The following is an 11,869-nucleotide window of genomic DNA, read 5'->3' as shown; positions in this document are numbered from 1 at the left end:
AGCATGCGCAGTCAGAATAAACCGCTGCCAGCAGAGCCAGGCTAGAAGAAATAACGTGTCTATTCTCCATTCACAGGTAATACAATAATTATCTAAAACATTCCTAAAGATGTTTAAAAACGAATGTCAACTGTCAGTGACATGTTATGTAACGTTTTGAGTGTGTACATGAACATGTTTGCAAGTTTGGACGAGTATTTTTAAATGGTCGAGTTGAATAATGGCTAACTGCTAGCTAGCTATTTTCAGTGTCACACCGACAGTAGTACACGTGGTGCTTTTGATTGATTGAAAACTTTATTAACAGATTGCAGAATGGGTACAGTACAGCTCAATACATACAATTGTTAAGGGGATGCAGACCAGATAAAGACTTTCGTCTTGTTTACATCAGGGTCCCCCATTTTCAATTCATCATAACATATGACATACATGACATACAGATAGACGGTGCTTGTGTGTGTGTGTATGAATGAATGAATGAAAACTTTATTTAACAGATTGCAGAATGGGTACAATACAGTACGGCTCAATACATACAATTGTTAAGGGGATGCAGACCTGAGAAAGACGTTTGTCTTGTTTCCATCAGGGTCCCCCATTTTCAATTCATATAGACATATATGACATACATGACATACAGATAGTCAGTACTGCTACATCTATACATTTATGACATACCAGATTTGCAAATACAGTACTGTTTGTGATACAGAAGGAGTCAAGAAAAGGGAGTATATACATTTGACGTAGAAACTGTACATTGGAGGAGGTTGGGTGGGGGGGGTTGGGTACATTGGGATATTGACAACCATACTGGGTAATTTACATTGGAGGTGGTTGGGGGGGGGGGCGGGGGGCACACTGTATAAACAAGTAACACTGTACATTGAGGGGGGGGGGGAGGAGACACTGTACAAACAAACACAATTGTACATTGAACTATTGACAAAACCATACTAGGTAAATGACTGTACATTGGAGGGGGTTGGGTTAGGATATTTACAGGGGCCAGTGTTGAATTGCAGTCTCCCGTAGGTGTCCCTTGAGAGAGGTTTTGAAAGTGGGTAGTGATCCACATTCCTTTACAGCTTTGGGTAGGGCGTTCCACATTGATGTGGCATAATTGCGAAACGTGTTTAGTCCCTTATTTGAGCCGAATCTGGGTTTAACATGATTTGTGGAGCTCCCTCTGGTGTTGTGATCGTGGTATTCACTGACCTTTGGGAAGTATTTTGACATGTACATGGGTACCTTGGTCGTGTAGTGTATCTTGTAGACCAGGCCCATTGCAAGTTGTTGTACTCTGTCGTCTACTCTAAGCCATCCTGTACGTGCGTGTAAGACGGCGTGTTACCGTCAATGTGTATTTGAGCTAAGGTTATGTAGCTAATGTGTATTCAATTTAAGATGTATACAATTGGTTTTTGTACATTGAATTGAATGTGATTGTTCGGACTACAGGATGAGGTATTAAGTTTATTTGTAAGTAAGAATATAGATGGCGATGCAAAAGGGTTTATTGGTTGCACTTCAAGGATAGTTTGAATTTATGCCAAAAGGTTTTTATTGTTTTGCACTTTAATTTCGTTTCCTAAAGAATACATTTGAAGGTTGTATTTTTGTATGATTTGGTTTATTATATTTTTGTACAATAAGAATTAAAGTATTGTAATTGGAGTATTGGAATGTTAAAGGAATATTTTGTCTTCAGAACAAACCACTCCCAGCAGAGCGAGGCTAGAAGAGATAAGGTGTCTATTCTCCATCATTCATAGCCCCTTTCGGGTCTGATGCACGCCAACAAGGTTGGACGAGTGAATACAGTCCCTTATACCTTCATAGAAAAATCCCACAATTAACTCTGAAGAACTGGTCCTCAGAAAAACGCTCGTCGTACAAGTATCGCACAGACATTTCAAAGGTACTCGGTTGCACGAGGGTTTCGGACAGGCGTGCATCACAGACCCGAAAGGGGCTACATCATTCACAGATCCACAGCGCACCCTTGTCTGCGTATCGCTTGTGCCGATTCAGATTCTCCTAGGTCTGAGGCCGGTAACATAAGCTCCACCCCCCCCCCCCCCTTTCTTGATCCAATCACAACTGTTGCTTCCCTTGGACAAACTGTTTTGTCAGAGGAAAGCAACCGTTGTGATTGGAGGATCAGGAAAAGAGGGCAGGGTTTGAGGGGTCATTCGTCAGAGGCTTTGATTCTATTCTGGTCTTCACTGGTGATGTTCCAAAAGGAATTCTAACGCTTGCCACCGCTCAGGCCCAGCAATTAAATGTAGGCTGTCAACCATTCCTTCTGGCCATAATTGGGTTAAATCTGCACTGCCCTACAAAACCAAAACCATTACCCAAACACGCCCAATTGGCTGTCGTCGACTGAAATAACCTTGTACTATTATGAACTTTGCGTACCTCACCTATATTACTGCCTACTATGCTAATTATGTCTCACCTCTCCCACTCTTCACTTGCAGCAGCACCGCACGGGTCCTCCATTTGCCACGAGTTTGCTACTGTAGCTTACAGACAAAAGATGTCCGACGAGGGAAAACTTTTCGTCGGCGGACTGAGCTTCGACACCACCGATGACTCGTTGGCGGCAGCGTTCTCAAAGTACGGAAACGTCTCCAGATGCAACGTCATCATGGACAAAGAGACGGGAAGGTCTCGCGGCTTCGGCTTCGTTACATATGAAAACCCAGCGGACGCCAAAGATGCGATGGATGGAATGGACGGCAAGACTGTGGACGGCAGAGCCATTCGTGTGAATGAAGCAGGGCAGGGTGGCGGCGGCGGCAGCAGAGGTCGTGGTGGTGGAGGATACGGCGGAGGTGGAGGATACGGCGGCGGAGGAGGATACGGCGGCGGAGGAGGATACGGCGGCGGAGGAGGATACGGCGGCGGAGGAGAGCGTAGCTCTGGCGGCGGTGGGAGTTACGGCGGTGGTGGATACAGAAGTGGCGGTGGATACAGGGAGTAGTTAGAAGCGGGGGTAGCTACGGGGGGCGCTCTGGATCATACAGCTATGCTGCACACGAGAAACTCTCCCCGATTCAAGATCATCCATTGACTGGCTGTATTTAAAAGATGCGCTCCCTTAAGAAATGTCCACGTGTTGTTGACCGATTCTCTTTGTAGTTCTATTATGTTGCAGCTCAAGCATCGTGCAAATGTAGCCATAGTTTTGGCCATTCATTGACAAACTATGTTTAAACACAAGTTGAAGATTTTTTTCCTACTTGAGGGCAATTGTTCTTGCAGCTTTTTTCTAACCTCACCTATTAACTAAGTACAATATCTGATTTGATTGGTGCCGTTAAATGAGAAATTGGAAAACTCTACAATCGAAATGATCTAGCTGCTTTTTTTTCTTGATCAGCCAGGATTTTGAAGCACCATTCCTACCTTGCACTGTTAAGCAGCTCCTGTTTTCCCCCGGATGTAGGGGAAATTCAATAGGGCTGTTTTACTTTTGTTTGAGTTATGCTTCATTTTAATGCTTGTCCAACCTACCGCCTGCCAAGTTATTGACTGAGAAATCCATTTAGTAGCTCGTACAGGCTTTTGTGTCTCGTAGTACATTCCTAAGTGTTGCTTGCTAGGCAGCAATGCCTCAGCCATGTAATTTTTTTTTAAATTTTAAATATAGATTAGCCGAGGGTCCTGTATATTCAGTTTCCAAAAAAAGTTAATTCCTTTCAGACTGGTGAACTACACGCCTAATGTGGTCGGCTGTTCAATGTGTGTTTTTTGCTTTGCTCAACGTCTGCATTTTAAATGTGCTGTTAGAATGAACTGAACTTGTATAAGTGATCGATGTCTAACTTCTCTCACGGATTATAAAACTCGGAATGAGAGCATTTTTGTACTTTCTGTTCTTTGTATCAACATTAAAGTTTAATTTATTTTTGATATACTGTCATTGAGCCTACTAAACGATTCAGGGAAAATAAAAAGTCTCAACACTGTTTGATTTACAATGTTACTTACTCTTAGCTGCCAGAGTTGTTTCCTTCCTGCTTACTTGTTGTACAGAACTTGTAAGTTGTTTTGGATAAAAGCGTCAGCTAAATGTAGGGGAGTGCAATTCTCGACAATTGTCTCTCTTGCCTGTACTTGACGTTTAACAGCCAAATGAGGGTCGATACGGATCTGAACTGAGTGAATATGGCGGCGCTGACTCAAGGTCACTGAGGAATGAATATAGAGTAATGACATCTGTGATTGAATATGTTGACGGGACTCCGGGATCCGATGGGAGGATCCTAAAAGAAAATATATACATTTGAGGTGGAAGAAACTGTACATTAGGAGGGGGTTGGGACATTTACGGGGGCCAGTTTCAAATTGCACCCTCCCGTAGGTGCTCTTTGAAGGTGGGTAGGGATACACATTATTTTACGGCTGTGGGTAGGGCGTTCCGGTTCCACATTGTGGTGGCATAATTGCGAAATGTGTTTAGTCCCTTGTTTGAGCCGAATCTGGGTTTAACATGATTTGTGGAACTCCCTCTGGTGTTGTGGTCGTGGAATTCACTGACCTTTTGGAAGTATTTCCACCTGGGCATTTTAGTGTATCTTGTAGACCAGGCCCATTGCAAGCTGCTGTACTCTGCCATCCTAGGATGTCAAAATGGGCATGAGGTGCTTTGGTACCATGAGGTGGAAGCATAGTCGTACCCTTGAATGAGTGCTCCTGTTAGTCTTCAGGGTATTCTTGCTTACCAGAGAGGAGATCCGGTACAAGAATCTTGTTTGTTGGTTGACTTTTTTTTATTACATTGGTTGCCATTTTGTCACAGGAAAGATTTGCCTCTAGGATGGAGCCCCGGTATGTAATTTCATCTTTCCTTGTGACAATATTGTCACCCACTGTAACAGATTGATTGAAAACGTTATTAACAGATTGCAGAATGGGTACAATACAGTACAGCTCAATACACACAATTGTTAAGGGGATGCAGACCAGAGAAAGACTTTCGTCTTGTTTACATCAGGGTCCCCCATTTTCAATTCATCATAACATATATGACATACACGACATACAGATAGACAGTACTGCTACAGAGAAGCCGTTGGCATTGCTGAGTTTGTTATTTGATCCAAAGAGAATGAACTCTGTTTTACTCAATTCTCCCCTCCCCTGTCTCGAACGTTGCTAGACTATGCCTCCCACTGGTCGGCTGCAGTGAGGTCCAAGCCTTGCATCACGTGTCCCCTCCGGTACACAAGGAGGCAGCTGTCGCATCTTTTTATACAGCGCGACCTCTCAGTGGCGAGGAGTAACGCATGGGAGGCTCACGCTGCCCCCGATGCTTCCTGATTCTGCTGTACAGGCGCACCAACCGACCTGTAGGAGTCGCTGTCCACAACGTCCAATCCCCACCCACCAGCTTTCCCACCCCTAACACTGACAATTGTGTTAGTATGAACGACCAGCCAAGCTGGTAGCAACGCCGAGAGCTGGGCTCGAACCCAGCATCTCCTGCATTAGTGGCGAGCGCCTTGCCCACTGCGCCACTTAGCCGCCCTTTACAGAAGTAATCTGAGAAACCAATAAACTTTCACTGGAAATTGTGACGTTAATACAAGAGTTTTGACTTGAGGGTCAGATTCAGACAAGTAGTAGCTTAACCGTTATAATTCATTCAAGGCCGGGCGATTGAGGTGGTTACTGAATGCAATTATTTGGGCTCTGTATTTGAATAGATCCTCAGTGAAAGGAAATCCTTCCTGAATGGCTTCTACCTGAAGGCTTTCCAATTACATTTGGTGAACAATCCATTTGACTCAACTCAATTTACCCAAAATTATTGTTTACCTCTAATTCTAAAGGTAACTAATCGGGTTGAATGTGTTCCTATGCACTGGTTTCTTAGCTCTTATATGTACCCCCTAAAGTCAATTGTCACTGAATTATTTATTGAATCTCTTTTGTATTAACATCTGGTTCAGACATTTATTCTCCAGACATTAACAGCCCAGTCTAAGCAGGCTCGTCGAGGTGTCCAGTAAGGTCGTAGGAGTGAGCCAGGCCCAGCTCAGACCTTTTTCAATGTATCTAATTGTAGAGGGTTTGAAAATGCCTCCATGTAAAGTTGTATACAAAAACATACAAGCCCTATTTTTTAAGATTATTCACAACTACTCTAACTGTACAGTCATTTACTTTTGAATGAGATGGTACATATTATTAGACTTCCAAGTCAGTAGATGGCGCTCCTGCGCTCCTGTGAGTGATAGAGGAAATCAGTATAGTCTTGGCTCCCAAGCATGCGCAGTCAGAATAAACCGCTGCCAGCAGAGCCAGGCTAGAAGAAATAACGTGTCTATTCTCCATTCACAGGTAATACAATAATTATCTAAAACATTCCTAAAGATGTTTAAAAACGAATGTCAACTGTCAGTGACATGTTATGTAACGTTTTGAGTGTGTACATGAACATGTTTGCAAGTTTGGACGAGTATTTTTAAATGGTCGAGTTGAATAATGGCTAACTGCTAGCTAGCTATTTTCAGTGTCACACCGACAGTAGTACACGTGGTGCTTTTGATTGATTGAAAACTTTATTAACAGATTGCAGAATGGGTACAGTACAGCTCAATACATACAATTGTTAAGGGGATGCAGACCAGAGAAAGACTTTCGTCTTGTTTACATCAGGGTCCCCCATTTTCAATTCATCATAACATATGACATACATGACATACAGATAGACGGTGCTTGTGTGTGTGTGTATGAATGAATGAATGAAAACTTTATTTAACAGATTGCAGAATGGGTACAATACAGTACGGCTCAATACATACAATTGTTAAGGGGATGCAGACCTGAGAAAGACGTTTGTCTTGTTTCCATCAGGGTCCCCCATTTTCAATTCATATGGACATATATGACATACATGACATACAGATAGTCAGTACTGCTACATCTATACATTTATGACATACCAGATTTGCAAATACAGTACTGTTTGTGATACAGAAGGAGTCAAGAAAAGGGAGTATATACATTTGACGTAGAAACTGTACATTGGAGGAGGTTGGGTGGGGGGGGTTGGGTACATTGGGATATTGACAACCATACTGGGTAATTTACATTGGAGGTGGTTGGGGGGGGGCGGGGGGCACACTGTATAAACAAGTAACACTGTACATTGAGGGGGGGGGAGGAGACACTGTACAAACAAACACAATTGTACATTGAACTATTGACAAAACCATACTAGGTAAATGACTGTACATTGGAGGGGGTTGGGTTAGGATATTTACAGGGGCCAGTGTTGAATTGCAGTCTCCCGTAGGTGTCCCTTGAGAGAGGTTTTGAAAGTGGGTAGTGATCCACATTCCTTTACAGCTTTGGGTAGGGCGTTCCACATTGATGTGGCATAATTGCGAAACGTGTTTAGTCCCTTATTTGAGCCGAATCTGGGTTTAACATGATTTGTGGAGCTCCCTCTGGTGTTGTGATCGTGGTATTCACTGACCTTTGGGAAGTATTTTGACATGTACATGGGTACCTTGGTCGTGTAGTGTATCTTGTAGACCAGGCCCATTGCAAGTTGTTGTACTCTGTCGTCTACTCTAAGCCATCCTGTACGTGCGTGTAAGACGGCGTGTTACCGTCAATGTGTATTTGAGCTAAGGTTATGTAGCTAATGTGTATTCAATTTAAGATGTATACAATTGGTTTTTGTACATTGAATTGAATGTGATTGTTCGGACTACAGGATGAGGTATTAAGTTTATTTGTAAGTAAGAATATAGATGGCGATGCAAAAGGGTTTATTGGTTGCACTTCAAGGATAGTTTGAATTTATGCCAAAAGGTTTTTATTGTTTTGCACTTTAATTTCGTTTCCTAAAGAATACATTTGAAGGTTGTATTTTTGTATGATTTGGTTTATTATATTTTTGTACAATAAGAATTAAAGTATTGTAATTGGAGTATTGGAATGTTAAAGGAATATTTTGTCTTCAGAACAAACCACTCCCAGCAGAGCGAGGCTAGAAGAGATAAGGTGTCTATTCTCCATCATTCATAGCCCCTTTCGGGTCTGATGCACGCCAACAAGGTTGGACGAGTGAATACAGTCCCTTATACCTTCATAGAAAAATCCCACAATTAACTCTGAAGAACTGGTCCTCAGAAAAACGCTCGTCGTACAAGTATCGCACAGACATTTCAAAGGTACTCGGTTGCACGAGGGTTTCGGACAGGCGTGCATCACAGACCCGAAAGGGGCTACATCATTCACAGATCCACAGCGCACCCTTGTCTGCGTATCGCTTGTGCCGATTCAGATTCTCCTAGGTCTGAGGCCGGTAACATAAGCTCCACCCCCCCCCCCCCCCCCTTTCTTGATCCAATCACAACTGTTGCTTCCCTTGGACAAACTGTTTTGTCAGAGGAAAGCAACCGTTGTGATTGGAGGATCAGGAAAAGAGGGCAGGGTTTGAGGGGTCATTCGTCAGAGGCTTTGATTCTATTCTGGTCTTCACTGGTGATGTTCCAAAAGGAATTCTAACGCTTGCCACCGCTCAGGCCCAGCAATTAAATGTAGGCTGTCAACCATTCCTTCTGGCCATAATTGGGTTAAATCTGCACTGCCCTACAAAACCAAAACCATTACCCAAACACGCCCAATTGGCTGTCGTCGACTGAAATAACCTTGTACTATTATGAACTTTGCTAACTAAGGAATGTACCTCACCTATATTACTGCCTACTATGCTAATTATGTCTCACCTCTCCCACTCTTCACTTGCAGCAGCACCGCACGGGTCCTCCATTTGCCACGAGTTTGCTACTGTAGCTTACAGACAAAAGATGTCCGACGAGGGAAAACTTTTCGTCGGCGGACTGAGCTTCGACACCACCGATGACTCGTTGGCGGCAGCGTTCTCAAAGTACGGAAACGTCTCCAGATGCAACGTCATCATGGACAAAGAGACGGGAAGGTCTCGCGGCTTCGGCTTCGTTACATATGAAAACCCAGCGGACGCCAAAGATGCGATGGATGGAATGGACGGCAAGACTGTGGACGGCAGAGCCATTCGTGTGAATGAAGCAGGGCAGGGTGGCGGCGGCGGCAGCAGAGGTCGTGGTGGTGGAGGATACGGCGGAGGTGGAGGATACGGCGGCGGAGGAGGATACGGCGGCGGAGGAGGATACGGCGGCGGAGGAGGATACGGCGGCGGAGGAGAGCGTAGCTCTGGCGGCGGTGGGAGTTACGGCGGTGGTGGATACAGAAGTGGCGGTGGATACAGGGAGTAGTTAGAAGCGGGGGTAGCTACGGGGGGCGCTCTGGATCATACAGCTATGCTGCACACGAGAAACTCTCCCCGATTCAAGATCATCCATTGACTGGCTGTATTTAAAAGATGCGCTCCCTTAAGAAATGTCCACGTGTTGTTGACCGATTCTCTTTGCAGTTCTATTATGTTGCAGCTCAAGCATTGTGCAAATGTAGCCATAGTTTTGGCCATTCATTGACAAACTATGTTTAAACACAAGTTGAAGATTTTTTTCCTACTTGAGGGCAATTGTTCTTGCAGCTTTTTTCTAACCTCACCTATTAACTAAGTACAATATCTGATTTGATTGGTGCCGTTAAATGAGAAATTGGAAAACTCTACAATCGAAATGATCTAGCTGCTTTTTTTTCTTGATCAGCCAGGATTTTGAAGCACCATTCCTACCTTGCACTGTTAAGCAGCTCCTGTTTTCCCCCGGATGTAGGGGAAATTCAATAGGGCTGTTTTACTTTTGTTTGAGTTATGCTTCATTTTAATGCTTGTCCAACCTACCGCCTGCCAAGTTATTGACTGAGAAATCCATTTAGTAGCTCGTACAGGCTTTTGTGTCTCGTAGTACATTCCTAAGTGTTGCTTGCTAGGCAGCAATGCCTCAGCCATGTAATTTTTTTTTAAATTTTAAATATAGATTAGCCGAGGGTCCTGTATATTCAGTTTCCAAAAAAAGTTAATTCCTTTCAGACTGGTGAACTACACGCCTAATGTGGTCGGCTGTTCAATGTGTGTTTTTTGCTTTGCTCAACGTCTGCATTTTAAATGTGCTGTTAGAATGAACTGAACTTGTATAAGTGATCGATGTCTAACTTCTCTCACGGATTATAAAACTCGGAATGAGAGCATTTTTGTACTTTCTGTTCTTTGTATCAACATTAAAGTTTAATTTATTTTTGATATACTGTCATTGAGCCTACTAAACGATTCAGGGAAAATAAAAAGTCTCAACACTGTTTGATTTACAATGTTACTTACTCTTAGCTGCCAGAGTTGTTTCCTTCCTGCTTACTTGTTGTACAGAACTTGTAAGTTGTTTTGGATAAAAGCGTCGGCTAAATGTAGGGGAGTGCAATTCTCGACAATTGTCTCTCTTGCCTGTACTTGACGTTTAACAGCCAAACGAGGGTCGATACGGATCTGAACTGAGTGAATATGGCGGCGCTGACTCAAGGTCACTGAGGAATGAATATAGAGTAATGACATCTGTGATTGAATATGTTGACGGGACTCCGGGATCCGATGGGAGGATCCTAAAAGAAAATATATACATTTGAGGTGGAAGAAACTGTACATTAGGAGGGGGTTGGGACATTTACGGGGGCCAGTTTCAAATTGCACCCTCCCGTAGGTGCTCTTTGAAGGTGGGTAGGGATACACATTATTTTACGGCTGTGGGTAGGGCGTTCCGGTTCCACATTGTGGTGGCATAATTGCGAAATGTGTTTAGTCCCTTGTTTGAGCCGAATCTGGGTTTAACATGATTTGTGGAACTCCCTCTGGTGTTGTGGTCGTGGAATTCACTGACCTTTTGGAAGTATTTCCACCTGGGCATTTTAGTGTATCTTGTAGACCAGGCCCATTGCAAGCTGCTGTACTCTGCCATCCTAGGATGTCAAAATGGGCATGAGGTGCTTTGGTACCATGAGGTGGAAGCATAGTCGTACCCTTGAATGAGTGCTCCTGTTAGTCTTCAGGGTATTCTTGCTTACCAGAGAGGAGATCCGGTACAAGAATCTTGTTTGTTGGTTGACTTTTTTTTATTACATTGGTTGCCATTTTGTCACAGGAAAGATTTGCCTCTAGGATGGAGCCCCGGTATGTAATTTCATCTTTCCTTGTGACAATATTGTCACCCACTGTAACAGATTGATTGAAAACGTTATTAACAGATTGCAGAATGGGTACAATACAGTACAGCTCAATACACACAATTGTTAAGGGGATGCAGACCAGAGAAAGACTTTCGTCTTGTTTACATCAGGGTCCCCCATTTTCAATTCATCATAACATATATGACATACACGACATACAGATAGACAGTACTGCTACAGAGAAGCCGTTGGCATTGCTGAGTTTGTTATTTGATCCAAAGAGAATGAACTCTGTTTTACTCAATTCTCCCCTCCCCTGTCTCGAACGTTGCTAGACTATGCCTCCCACTGGTCGGCTGCAGTGAGGTCCAAGCCTTGCATCACGTGTCCCCTCCGGTACACAAGGAGGCAGCTGTCGCATCTTTTTATACAGCGCGACCTCTCAGTGGCGAGGAGTAACGCATGGGAGGCTCACGCTGCCCCCGATGCTTCCTGATTCTGCTGTACAGGCGCACCAACCGACCTGTAGGAGTCGCTGTCCACAACGTCCAATCCCCACCCACCAGCTTTCCCACCCCTAACACTGACAATTGTGTTAGTATGAACGACCAGCCAAGCTGGTAGCAACGCCGAGAGCTGGGCTCGAACCCAGCATCTCCTGCATTAGTGGCGAGCGCCTTGCCCACTGCGCCACTTAGCCGCCCTTTACAGAAGTAATCTGAGAAACCAATAA

The 11,869-nt window shown here is 43.9% G+C and overlaps 1 protein-coding gene across 1 annotated transcript; it reads left to right on the top strand.

Annotated features, from left to right (window-relative positions):
- On the top strand, positions 1 to 10,278 carry LOC311241982 (uncharacterized protein). Its single transcript, XM_084330936.1, has 4 exons — positions 1 to 76; positions 2,490 to 2,994; positions 3,154 to 3,179; positions 8,785 to 10,278. Exons 2-4 carry the CDS (start codon positions 2,549 to 2,551, stop codon positions 9,288 to 9,290), a joined length of 978 nt encoding a protein of 325 aa, XP_084187062.1. The 5' UTR covers positions 1 to 76; positions 2,490 to 2,548; the 3' UTR covers positions 9,291 to 10,278.
- The last annotated feature ends 1,591 nt before the right edge of the window (positions 10,279 to 11,869 follow it).

This window comes from Notolepis coatsorum (assembly GCF_963971535.1).
Source record: "Notolepis coatsorum genome assembly, chromosome: 15".
Classification (NCBI taxonomy): domain Eukaryota; kingdom Metazoa; phylum Chordata; class Actinopteri; order Aulopiformes; family Paralepididae; genus Notolepis; species Notolepis coatsorum.
The sequence above is the reverse complement of the archived record's forward strand: the minus strand, read 5'-3'. Positions and strand labels throughout refer to the sequence as shown.

Excerpts from the sequence above, each read along its gene's own strand:
- LOC311241982 (XM_084330936.1), top strand. The coding sequence starts at position 2,549 with ATGTCCGACGAGGGAAAACTTTTCGTCGGCGGACTGAGCTTCGACACC. Across the intron at positions 2,995-3,153 it reads GGCGGTGGATACAGGGAGTA|TTCTATTATGTTGCAGCTCA; the intron begins GTTAGAAGCGGG and ends TTCTCTTTGTAG. Across the intron at positions 3,180-8,784 it reads TATGTTGCAGCTCAAGCATC|CAGCACCGCACGGGTCCTCC; the intron begins GTGCAAATGTAG and ends CTTCACTTGCAG.